Source organism: Moschus berezovskii, chromosome 20 (assembly GCF_049115385.1).
Source record: "Moschus berezovskii isolate FMDL1 chromosome 20, NW_MosBer_1.0, whole genome shotgun sequence".
Taxonomy (NCBI): Eukaryota; Metazoa; Chordata; class Mammalia; order Artiodactyla; family Moschidae; genus Moschus; species Moschus berezovskii.
This window is the reverse complement of record NC_142479.1, coordinates 54,714,234-54,726,788: the sequence shown is the minus strand read 5'-3', so window position 1 is coordinate 54,726,788 and position 12,555 is coordinate 54,714,234. Positions and strand designations below refer to the sequence as shown.

The following is a 12,555-nucleotide window of genomic DNA, read 5'->3' as shown; positions in this document are numbered from 1 at the left end:
TGACAGCCTCAAAGAAAGACCAATGTGAGGGACCCACCTGCCCATCCTTGGTTTTTTGTTTTGTGACGGCCAGAAAAGAGGCTACCCCCCATCTCCAGGAGAGCCCAGATAGGAGCATAACCGGCACTCCTGGCCGGCATCTAGCCTGCAGTTCCGTCGTTTCTAATTCTTAATATTGTCCGCTAAACGTGTGAAGAGGAGTACAGGTTTCAAAGGCTAATGAGATTTGAGGTAATGGAGGCTTTTAAAAGTAGCACCATGCCCCACTGGATTGTTTGAGCTGCAGGAACAGCTGCTCTTTGGCCTTCAGCTGACCTCAGAAACTAGAAATAACTTATTTTAAGGCTTTGTCCCACTGGCCACTGTGGGCAGGAATGGAAAGCACCTGTCAGGTGTTGCCGTAAGATTGTCTCTGCCAAAAGGAAACTTCTACAAGCTTTGTGGCTTACGATCAGCCCTCTCCCAACCATACCTTCAACCACGGCATGTGCTGAGCGCCCCCTGCGTGAGAAGCTCGGTAACGGGCAAACAAACGCAGCGTTATTCCTCGCAGGGCGCCTACGCGTCGTTCTATTAAGTCTTCACATCCCACCGCACCCCGCAAGCACCTCTTGTTCCCGTTTTACAAAAGATAAAAACCGAGAGAAAAGCCTGGGCCGTGGGACGGGACACGCCTTTGGGTAACTGACCCTGTGACCTTGAGCAAATCACTTGCCCAGCGGGAGCTGATACCGAGATTCCTTTCCACTCAAATATTCAGCCCAGCTCAAGGTCACGAGTGCTCAGCGGCCGCTGGAACTGGGTCCCGAGACTCCAAGGCGTGATTCCCTACAGCCCTGGTTCCGAGGGGAGGAAGGGAGAGGTTGGAAACGTACACCCAACTCCTCCGGCAGAAACCCAGGCCGCTGGGGCGGGAGCCGGGTTCTCTAGAGCAGGACGAGCTGAACTACGGTGCCCGGGAAGGGCCGCTCCGCGCGCAGGCCGCCCTCCGCCAATCACACTTGAGGCCCGCCCTGCCCTTTGCCGGAAGGAGCCGTTACCCCGAGCAACTACAACGTCCGGTTTTCGGAGTTTGGCGGCGGGAAAAGCCATGAGTAAAGGCCGGTCAGAAGCTGCCGCGGGCGGTAACAACCGTGGGCGCTGGGAGACCGGGAGGAGGGTGGGTAGGGGTCAGTTGAAGGACCCCCTTCCTGCCTTGTCTGTCTCCGTAGCCTCCGAGATCTTGCTGAAGTACCTACAGGAGCAGAACCGGCCCTACAGTGCCCAGGACGTGTTCGGGAACCTGCAGCGGGAACATGGGCTGGGCAAGACGGTGAGAACCCTCTCTTGGGACCCCGGGACCTCCCCCGGGACCCCCGGGGCCCTGCACTCTCCAGCCTGCCATTTTAGCCCAGGGCTTCATAAGGCTTGTCGGGCGCTTCCCCCGTCATTGGTGACATCCTTCCGGTCCCTCTCCTCACTACTCCGCCCTCTCGCCTCTGTTAGCTGGTGGTGAAGGCACTGGAGCAGCTGGCCCAACAAGGCAAAATCAAAGAGAAGATGTATGGCAAGCAGAAGATATACTTTGCGGACCAGGTGAGGGAAACAGATTAACACCTGTATGAGAGCCCGGCATTAGGTCAATCAGCCCCTAGTATGAACTCTATGTGGGAGAATTGAAGCATCCCGTGAAATTCACCTGTCTCAGGCCATTTAAAGGGCCCCAGGAAACCTTTAGAACAAAGTGTGGACTCCCTTTGCTGTCATCCAAACTTCACTAGAATTCCAGACTTGAAATATGATCGATGACAGAAAATCCTGAATTGTTGCTATTGAGGTCCATTTATGCTTGGAAGTTCTTATGCCCAGTCATCTAGATTAGAACCAGTCTGCCAAATTGTTTTCCTTTTGTTTGCAGCCCAGACCCCCTTTCAGGCCCATCGGAATCAATATTGCCAAAGTAGAATGCTTCATCTCTCCCCTAAACCGGCTCCTCCTGTGTTCTTCCCCTTAACGGAATCATTCTTCACCCAGGCCAGAGAGTAGGGAGTCATTCTTTTTGTTTTTGGTTGGCCTCACCACGCAACTTGTGGGATCTTCATTTCCCAACCAGGGATTGAACTTGGGCCCTCAGCAGTGAACGCACTGAGTCCTAACCACTGGACCACCAGGGAATTCCCTGGGAAATTATTCTTCCTTATTTTACATGCTTAGTCAGACGTCAAGCCTAGGTGTTTCCCCTTTCTTGACTCCATCCTCTCCTTTCCAGCTGCCACCACTGCTGTGTTCAGGTGTTCCTCGTCTATTGCAGTATCCTCCTGATCGCCTGGGCTCCTTACACATATTTTAAACATTGCAGCCAAAATAATCTATGTACCTGCAACTCTAGTCAGGCCATTTCCATACCAAAAATTCCAGTGCTCCTTAGAACAGATAAAAGGCACTCAAAAACTTGGCTCCAGCCTCTCCTGTCCTGGTTATTTCTCCATCCATCAATACTAGCCCATTTAGATGTATTTAACTCCTGTGGCCTTTGCTTGTTGTCCTTCCTCTGCCCAGGTTTTTGAGTCCCTTCTTCCTCTGCCCAGCCTCTGGAAACCTTTGTGACTGCTCTGAACTAACTGCCTTCCTCAGGCACTTATCTCTTTGAGGCATCCTCTATTAATTGTCTTTCACTTGCCTCCATTACAAAACTGAAGCTTTTCTAAAGCAGACCCCATTTCTCATCCATCTTCCTTTACTCAGTACCGCTACAAGATTTAACATCCACTGTCAAGGCTGATTTTCCTAACGTAGGTTTCATTATATTACTGCTGTACTGAAGATTCCATAAAGAAGCTGGCAGATTATTTTTCCTGTAAAGGGCCAGTTAATAGTTTTATGCTTCACAGACCTGGTGGTCTTTTGTTGCAGCTACACAACCATCAGTGGCATTCAGGTCTGCCACCGTAGAGCAAAACCAGCCATCACGGTGTGTGATGAATGGGGTGTGGCTATGTTTCCATACTTTTTTTTCCCCAAAAACATGCATCTGGCAGGATTTGGCCTGCAGGTTGTAGTGCTGCCTTCTGCCATAATGGTTTACTGCACTTGATTGTAGAGTCCAAGCTGCTCAGGGTGGCATTCCAGTCCTTTCTATTCTGCTTCCCGTCACCAACTTACGGGAGGCCACTGAGCACCAGCACAGGCCTTTTCTAGCAGCTGCTCACATGGAAGGGGCGCTTTTAGACTCACTGATGTCCTTATTTGAATACCTCCCACCATGCCTCTTCGCCTGTCTTGATTCTTACTACTGTGGAAACCTGTAATTAGGTATCCGCCCCTTTAGAAGAATGTTTCTTTACTCCTTCAGCCCAGTGAGTAGTTTTGTTAGTAAACTGCAAGATTATTTCTGTTCTGTTAGCCAGGATCCCACACCTCAAAGCCCTTGAGGACGAATAGCAGGTTTCAACTTGTTCTTTCTTGTAGCTTTTTGAGGAAACAGGTACTAGACTGAACGACTGCTCAGAAGTACCCTCCCGCTATCTTCCTGGACCCTCTGGAGGGTTGGGGAGCCCCAAATTTTCAAGTGTGTATGAATGTTGCCTTCCCAGGTGTGGGTTCCCCTCTTGTGCCTCCCATTAGCCTGCTTCTATTTTTCCTTTTGTCTCTGGCAGGACCAGTTTGACATGGTCAGTGATGCTGACCTCCAAAGCCTGGATGCCAGAATCTTGGCTCTCACTGCTCAGGTGCAAAGCTTGCAGCAGAGCTGCCGCCACATGGAGGCTGGTAGGACTGGCGGCCCCTGGAAGGTGCCCTTACAGTCAGGGTTGGTCCCAAGGTCAGGAATTACCAAGTGCAGGATTTGTTGAGTGCAGTGACATCTCGCAGCAGAGATCCCTTTGCTAGGCTGCCACAGGCATTATGGGTTTCCCTGGTGGCCCAATGGTAAAAGAATCCACCATTCAATGCAGGAAACATGGGTTCGATCCCTGGGTCAGGAAGATCCCCTGGAGAAGGAAATGGCAACCTACTCCAGTATTCTTGCCTGGAGAATCCCATGGACAGAGGAGCCTGGCAGGCTGCAGTCCACAGGGTCGCAAGAGTCAGACATAACTTAGCCACTAAGTAACAACAACATAAGTGTCACATTCAACTTAATGTCTAACAACTAATGGCTTTTGAAAACAAATGGGCAAGACAGACACTTATGTTCCCTACTGTGATATCAATACACAGTTCCCACACTCCCTTTTATTCTATTTAATTGACTACAGCTAATAGTCTAGTCAAACTTATACTCCCCAACTGTTTATAGATTTAGGAGGAAAGAAAACTGGAATAAACTGTAATTCTGTAAGCATTAGTCTTTCTTGAGGCTTTCTAGAATATAGGACCCATTCTGAACCCTGTGTGGAGAGAGCCCAGAGCAAGGTGGAGGCCTGGTCTCCTACCTCAGGGTAGCCATTGACTTCAGGGAGATGTGGTTTTAGAGCTGAAGGAGTTAACTAGTGCCCTGACCACACCGGAGATGCAGAAAGAGATCCAGGAGCTAAAGAAGGAATGTGCTGGCTACAGAGAAAGACTGAAGAACATCAAAGAGGCCAGCAACCACGTGACTCCAGAAGAGAAAGAGCAGGTGGGCTGCCTCTGCAGGTTCGAAGTGAGGAGGGTTGACCCCAGCAGCCGCTGTAGGCTCGAAGGAACCTGTTTCTCTGTCTAGGTGTACAAGGAGAGGCAGAGGTACCACAGGGAGTGGAGGAAGCGCAAGAGGATGGTAAGTATATGGGAGCTCTAGGGAGGCCCTGGACGACAGCAGCCCCCACGGACACAGCTCTCGTTTCAGGGGCCCGTCAGGCATGACCAGTACTGGCCTCTGAAAGGGAGTGGTTTTATTTCTTGTCAGGCAACAGAGCTGTCTGATGCCATCCTTGAAGGATACCCCAAGAGCAAGAAGCAGTTCTTTGTAAGTGGTGCTCGCCCCTCCTTGCTCCCCTGGGACTTTGACCCACGGCGGTCTCATTCCCTTGTCTCGCTGCCCCACAGGAGGAAGTTGGGATAGAGACAGATGAAGATCACAGCGTCAAGCTCCCAGACCCCTAGAGGCTTGCCCGGCAGGACTGGGAACAGGCGTCCTAGACTGGCTGCCGTGTTTAGGTCAGCTCTTTTGTTGTTCCTGGCGGTGCCCACCTCTGAGCACACACTGGAGTACTGGGTGGAGGGAGGGAGCGCAGGTGGCCCAGAGAGGATGGGCATGCTCATTTCATCAGCCACATGTCGACTGCTTAAACCCTTAGATGTGGAAAGACGCTAAAGGACAGCATTTGGCAATATTTATTGTAATATAATTTGATATAAAAATATTTCATTTCCTCTGGATAATCACACCTCCCAAATATCAAACCTGAGGAAGGCAAAAGGGAGCTTGGGGAACAAGGGCAGAGAGAGGCTGCCAGACAAGCATTCAAGCAGCCCAGGGCCTTACCCAGGATCCCCCTGGGCTCCACAAGCCAGAAGGCCTTTAAAGAATCTCCTCTACCCACCTTCTCCCACCCCAAGTCCTGGGAGAAATGTAGGAAGCACTGAGATGGCAGAGAGCCAGATACACTCGACAGAAAGGCTACAAGTAGTCTGGAGGCCAGTTAATTCTCCAAAATTGTAACTTTAGCAAAATTGCATTGTTAAGAAAGATTAAAAATGTTTAATATGTAGTGTTGTGTCACACTTGACTTTGCTGCGCACTGCTACTGCCTGCGGGGAGGGTGCTTCCCTCTGTCACCCAGCACAGGGAGGCAGTAGAGTAGGGAGCAAGGGCAGGAACCTGGCAGCCCTGCCCTGAGCTGGCCAGAAAAAGCTCTGGCCTCACCTTGGACTGACCAGGCAGCCCTAGCCTAGGCATGAGGCCGCCTTCCACCACTCATGGCTGTGGGAGTCCTTCTCTTACTCTGTTCTTCCCGTCCAACTACTGCCAGATGGCTGTACTGGCTCAGTGTTGCCAGAGTCACCAGAACAGGCAAATAGTAGTTACGAAATATGAGCAGGAATTAGAGGCTTCAAAAAAGGGGAGAGGCCAGGAGCTCTTTAGGGTGCCAAGAGCAGACCTCTATCCTGAGGACTTCTATGGGAGGGGGAAAGGCTAGGTAGGTTTGAGATCTATGGTCAAATAAAATAAATTAAAGCTTTCATAATACTCCCCCCACCAACCCAATGAAGGTGGGGGGGCGGGGGGGCATGGAGGAAGCTGGGGAGCCAGACTCCGAGGAGAAAGCAGCTGACTGGCGTGCAGTGTCACAGTCTACTCATAAGCCCAGTGGCTCCATGGCCAGGTAGGAGACTCAAAGTCTCTTGCTGGCTGTTCTGCAGGTTCCAAGAGTTGGTCAGTAAAGCTGGTTCTTCAGTTGGTGCAGGACGCCAATCACAATTTCCCGTAGGGTCTGGTGAGGGCAGCACAGAAAGAAAGAAATGATAGTCAAGAAGGGCACACAGCTGCTCAGTGACACCTGCCTGGGCCAGGTGTGCTCTTTAGAGTACCATTTTTTTAAAAAAAAGCGCCTGGAAAGCACTGATGTCTATAGTGTACTTTGCAGATGCCCCCAAAACAGGATGGAGGCAGGGGCTGAGATGCACTGCTCTGTGATAAAGCAAATACAGAAATGATAGGAGGCAAAGACCTGTAATCTGAGAACGATAAGATCCTGATGAAAGAAACTGAAGACAGACAGACATAACCTGTTCTTGGGTTGGAAGACTCAACATTGTTAAAATGACCATACTACCCAAGGCAATCTAAAGACTCAGTGCAATCCCTATCAAAATACTAACAGCATTTTTCACAGAACCAGAACAAATAACTTTAAATTTTGTATGGAAACATAAAAGACCCTGAATAACCAAAATAATCATATGACCTGACTTCTAACTGTACTTACTACAAAAGCTACAGTAGTCAAAACAGTATGATACTGGCACAAAAACAGACAAAATCAATGGAACAGGAGAGTCCAAAAATAAACCCATGCACTCATGGTCAGTTCATGTACAACAAAGGAGGCAAGAATATACAATAGAAAAAAGACAGTCTGTTCAATAAGTGGTGCTCGGAAAACTCGACAGCTACATGTAAAAGAATGAAAATAGAACATTCTCTAACACTATACAAAAAACTCAAAATAGATGAAAGACCTAAAGTAAAACTGGATACTATAAAACCCCCAGAGAAAAACACATGCACAAGACTGACATAAATAACAGCAATATTAGATCCATCTCCTAAAGGAAATTAAATGGGACCTAGTTGAACTTAAGAGCTATTACACTGCAAAGGAAACCACTGACAAAGAGACAGACTACTGAATGGGAGGAAATATTTGCAGATGATATGACTGATAAGGGGTTAATATCCAACATATAGAAACAGCTAATAACAACTCAGCATCAGAAAAACAGGGAATTCCCTGGTGGTCCACTGGTTAGGACTCGGTGCTTTCACTACCGTGGCCTGGGTTCAACCCCTGGTCAGAGAAGTAAGAACCCACAAGCCACATGGTGTGACCAAAAAAAAAACCTGGAAAACCACCCAATTAAAAAATGGGCAGAAGAACTGAATGGACATTTTTCCAAAGAGGAACTGCAGGTGTCCAACAGGGACATGAAAAGATGCTGAACATCACTAATCATCAGAGAAATGTAAGTCAAAATCACAATCATCTAGCACCTCATACCTGTCAGAATGGCTATCATCAAAAAGAACACAAATAATAAATGGTGGTAAGGATGTGGAAAAAAGAGAACTTTTGCACACTGCTGGTGGGAATGTAAATTGGTGCAGCTACTGTGAAAAATAACAGATTTCTCAAAAAACTAAAAGAGCTACCAAATGATCCAGCACTTCCACCCTGAGGTATATGTTCGAAAAAAAATGTGTGTATATTTGAAAAAACAAAAACACTAATTCAGTGTGTGTGTGTGTGAGAGAGAGAGATGGAATACTACTCAGCCATAAAGAATGAAATAATCCATTTGCTGCAACATGGATGGACCTAGAGATGATCATACTAATAAGCAAAGGAAGTCATGAAGACAAGTACATCACTTATATGTGGAATCTGAAGTACAACACAGAGTATCTATGAAACAAGTTGTACAGACTTGCAGCTGAGAGGGCAGGGTGGGTAGGGGAGAGGAGGATTAGGAGTTTGGCATTAGCAGAGACAAACTTACACGTAGGATGGGTAAACAATAAGGTCGTACTGTATAGCACAGGAAACTTACTATCTGAAAAACCATAATGGAAAAGAATATGAAAGAGAATGAATATAAGTCACTGCTTACAGCAGGAATTAATACTGTAAATCAACTATACTTCAATAAAACTTAAAAATCAGAAAAACCCCAGATGAATGAGTGGAAATGTGGTATACAAACAATGGAATACTTCTCAGTCAAAAAAAATAGACAAAACAATGAAAATCTGCCTTTTTAGCAACATGTATGGACTTAGCATTATGTTAAGTGAAGTGAGTCAGAGAAAGACAAATACAAGTGGAATCTAAAAAAATTACAACAAACTAGTGAGTATAACAGAAAAGCAGACTCAGTACAGTGGACACACTAGCGGTTACCAGTCGGAAGCGGGGGTTGGGGGAACATCAGGGTGGGGAATTGGAGGCACAGACTGCTGGGTGCATCGTACAACGTGAGGAATACAGCCAATATTTTGTGATAACTGGACATGGAGAGTCGCAAATCGCGGATACAAGTCAACACGAGTCAAGCCTCAGTAAAAGCAACCAGACCTCAAAAGCAAAAGACTCAGTCAACCATTCACACACACTCTATTACAAAATAATTAGAAACCCCAAGGAAAACTACTGTAGGGGGCCTAAAATTTTTTCTAAAAACCCCAAGTTAAGTGCTGCAACCGATCCGGGCTCACTTGCTGGGCAGGTAAGCAGTGCCTGAGGCTGCTGTTACTTGCCACTATGTGAATTGAACAAAAGCCTTGCGTGAGTGAGCGCTCAGATCATTCTTGCAAAATGAAGCCTTCATAGGAACATGTGGGCTAGTACAGGAATACAAGTTGTAGAAATACCCTCAAGAAACCTAAAAGCTGCTACCCTGGCTCTCTGAACAAACCACAGCTTGGGTCACTTTGCCTGAGCGAAGAGCCCCTGACCCCGTGACTACTGCCGCCCTGTACCTGAGGTTTACAGTGCTCCTCAATCCAGCTGAAGACACAGGCCGACAGTTCCTGGAAGCTGGCCACGGAGATGGAGGCATTGAAGGACTGGAAGAGGGAGTCCATGATGCCTTGAAACACGTTGAACTTGACCTGATCTGAGACCTGGTCCTCCCCCTCATGGGGGTTGTCCTGGTGTGCCTTCACAATCTGCTCATAGTTCCTGAAAGCGAGCAGGCCAGGCCTGAGGGACTGCAGCGGCTCTCCTGGCCCCGGAAGAGTAATAGCGCTTACCCTCCATACTCCCCTGGGAAGGAGATTCCCAGCAAACTTGTGGGATGGATTCAACATCAGCTTCTAGGTCAGCAGTGATGGCCTACCCCCTCCAACCTTTCCTTCATTAAACCCCACAGGTGTTTCCAGAGTATTATTTGCTACAGTTGGGATTAAGTGGTGCCTACCACACAAGGGAGTAAGAATATCATCTGATGTGGTCTTTGAAGAAGGGGAGGGTGTGGACTGAAGAGGCCTCTGAGTCCCCTGGCAACCAGATGCCCTGGTTCCCCCAACCCAACTCCCCCCTTACACTTTCATGATCTTTAGGGCCATGACATCCTTGCGGAGCGTGGATACCTCCTCTTCCTGCTTTTTCTTCTCCTTGTGCAAAAACTGGATGTAGTCAATGGCTGAAGAGGGGGTGGGCATAGGGGACGTCTCAACCAGAAGGACCAGGCTGCTTTTGATTCCCCTTCCCTCCAGGCCCCACCTCCCCGCCCCCCACCTCGTCAGAACCATCCCACCGGGGCCAGGCCGCTCTGAGGCTCTAGCCTTCTCACAGCCCCCTTGGCTCCAAGCCCTCCAGCGCTCTCCTGGCCATACTCTTCTGCAGAACGATGGCTTTGCTGAGTTTCTGAGAGCCAATGGAGAAGTCCTGCTGCTGGCAGGTGGGGACGATGGTCTGTAGGTCGTCATAGCCTCTCTGTGGAGAGAGGAGGGGAAACGGGTTCTTTTACGGAGGGGTCAAGAGGAATGGGCACGCAGCTTTTCTTCCATGACACCAAGTTCCATGCTCGCTCACTCAGAGGGGTAGAAAGGAGGGAGACATTCATGTCCAGGGCCTAAACTAGCTGCCTCCAAGCTTGCTTGGGACTGCCTGAAGGGCCAGGGCAGAGTGGATCTGAAGTGTGCAGGCGCTCCCTGAGGTGCGGGGCTCCCCAATCACCTTGATGGCGTCCCTCCTCTTCTGCTCGGCCTGAGTGTGTGCTCGCCGCCGCCGGTCCTTGTAGGACTCCTTGTAGGATTCCTGGTGGTAATCGCTGTCCTCGTCATCTACGCTCAGGGTTGGGGGCAGGAAGAGGTCATTCTGGGGCCCAGTGGGGCCCAGCTAGCCCACTTTCCCCAGCTGGGAAGAACCTGGTGCCCAGAGATGGCAGGTGGATAGGAGAACCTAATACCCTAGATGACGTGATTCTGAAAGCCTGTGTGTAGAACTAGGGTTCCAGCGCCCCCATGTGGAAGGCAGGAGCTGCCCTGTCTAAGTAAAAGACTAAAATGAAGGCACATCTGGTTCCCCGGGTGGGGGATGTTGCCGCCTACCTGTGTTGGGGACAGAAGAGGCACTGGTGGAACCGATGCTATTAGCTCTGGACACTACACTCCCCTTGCGGGTGCTTTCTACAAAAAGCCCTGGAAAAGAGAGGCCCCAGTCACTAAGGAATAGAATGGGGGGAGGGGCTCTGCTAGGCTCTCTGACACCTGTGGGCCCATGGCTTCCTGAGCCCTAAATGCTGACCTCTCTCCAACCCCAAAGCCAGCCGTGCTGGGCCACCCGCTTCCTGTCGTGCCATGCCGCAGGGCTCCCGTCTCTAGCGTCTACACTGCTCCACAGGCCTGCGAGGATACCTCCTGGCTCACAAAGTGGAATCTGGGCGTGATGATGGCGAGTGACCGGCTGGCCCTGTTTCCATCACTTTCCTGCTCCAGGGCAGACGGAACTAGGTGTCACCCTTGGATGCTTCCTGCCCCTGTCCTCCAGACCCTCCCTCGCTGCTCAGGCCCGCTCAGCTCAGGGACGGTGGGCTGTGCTCAGGTGTGGCGGCCAAGGCCTCGGGAATCCATCGGGTTGAAGTGGCAGTGTCCCTCCAGAGGTGAAGAGGGTGGGAGAGGCACTCACCAGGGTCCAGACTGTTGTCGCTGTAGGCGTACTCCACCTGCGGCACCGAGCAAGGGAGAAGCCCGTCAGGCTCTTCCGCCCCTGCACGCGTGTACACACACAGACGCACAGACGTACACACTTGGGGTGTGCGGGCAGTCGCAGGATTCCCCCCAAGCCAACAGCGGCTAGGCCGCGGGAGCGCCGCCCCTCGGCAGGACCCCATCCGCCCACTCCACGCCCCCAGCCCCGTCCCCTCACACCCGCGCGCACACGCCTCAGTTGTCTTCCCACCTTGGCACACACAGGGTGAGAGCTGTCTTCTCTGCAGCCCCAGGGCCCGAGGAGCGGGGATCGCTCTGGGGACTGCAGGGAGTCCCCTAGTCTTCCAGACCCCCTATGTGCTCGAGCCCGACCCGCCCTCCCCTCGCCGGCGTGCGCGCCCACGGGGCTTGCCTTGACCCAGGGGTCCTCCGGAGAGGCGCCCGGCTCCGTCATGTCCGACCCACCGAACCGGAAACCTGCCAGCAGGCGGGCCCCCGGCCTGGAGGAAGAGGCGAGGCGCGCTCACGTGACCCAGACTCACCAACCCGCAGCCCAGTGGCGGGGGCGGGGCGGCTGCGCATGCGTGATCCGGAGGCCAACCCCCCGCCCGGCCGCAGCCTCCGCTTAGACGGTGCCCCGCCTGCTGTCGGCGCTGACACTGCTGGCCTTGGGGCCACCCTCTTCGCCAGTCCCTGCTCTTGCTCAGGGTGGATGTTCCAGCCGCCGCGACATGAAGCACATTCCGTGAAACGGGGTCTCCTTAAGAGGCTTATCCGCATAATGTCGCAGCATAGGCGCACCGCCGTGCCCAGCGGGCTCCCGGGACCGGGACGAGTTTCCCGGACCTGCACTTCTGGCCACCTCTTCCGACCCCGCCGGGATGCAACCTCTGTGAGGCCAGAGGCCTGAGTGGCTTGTTGAAGGAAGCTCCTCCAACACCCAGCCCAGAGTCTGGCAGGATACTTGTGGGATTAAGAGCGAGCCTGTTAGCCAAGTTACGCTACTTTGTAAGCTAAGGAAACTAAGGTGCCAGGAAAGTCCAGAACTTATCCAGAAGTGCACAGCTAGCCAGTGACAGGGCCAATGATGGCCTCAGGCTGGCTAGCTTCAGAAGCCACACTCTTAACCACTGCACTTCTGGCTATCAGCTCAGGCCTGGGCCTTGCACTTGGGGCTCAAGGGTCACAAAGATACCCGGAGTCATTGAAGCAGGAAGCAGATA

At 51.1% G+C, this 12,555-nt stretch overlaps 2 protein-coding genes across 5 annotated transcripts; one reads left to right on the top strand and one right to left on the bottom strand.

Annotated features, from left to right (window-relative positions):
- The first annotated feature begins 41 nt into the window (after positions 1–41).
- Positions 42–5,669, top strand: PSMC3IP (PSMC3 interacting protein). 2 transcript variants are annotated; one of them, XM_088829121.1, is made up of 8 exons: positions 42–1,104; positions 1,212–1,312; positions 1,486–1,575; positions 3,636–3,747; positions 4,452–4,597; positions 4,682–4,735; positions 4,865–4,924; positions 5,005–5,669. In XM_088829121.1, the coding sequence occupies exons 3-8, from the start codon at positions 1,540–1,542 to the stop codon at positions 5,059–5,061; spliced, it is 465 nt and encodes a 154-aa protein (XP_088685247.1). In that variant the 5' UTR covers positions 42–1,104; positions 1,212–1,312; positions 1,486–1,539; the 3' UTR covers positions 5,062–5,669. The 2 variants fall into 2 exon arrangements, with proteins under 2 accessions (XP_088685247.1, XP_055263881.2); XM_055407906.2 differs by having other exon boundaries at positions 42–1,124.
- On the bottom strand, positions 5,005–11,864 carry MLX (MAX dimerization protein MLX). 3 transcript variants are annotated; one of them, XM_055407904.2, is made up of 8 exons: positions 11,745–11,863; positions 11,310–11,346; positions 10,733–10,822; positions 10,359–10,465; positions 10,016–10,115; positions 9,723–9,822; positions 9,158–9,359; positions 5,005–6,392 (listed from the first exon to the last, which is right to left on the bottom strand). In XM_055407904.2, the coding sequence occupies exons 1-8, from the start codon at positions 11,784–11,786 to the stop codon at positions 6,336–6,338; spliced, it is 735 nt and encodes a 244-aa protein (XP_055263879.1). In that variant the 5' UTR covers positions 11,787–11,863; the 3' UTR covers positions 5,005–6,335. The 3 variants fall into 3 exon arrangements, with proteins under 3 accessions (XP_055263879.1, XP_055263878.2, XP_055263880.1); XM_055407903.2 differs by having other exon boundaries at positions 11,583–11,801; XM_055407905.2 differs by lacking the exon at positions 10,733–10,822 and having other exon boundaries at positions 11,745–11,864.
- Positions 11,865–12,555: the final 691 nt, after the last annotated feature.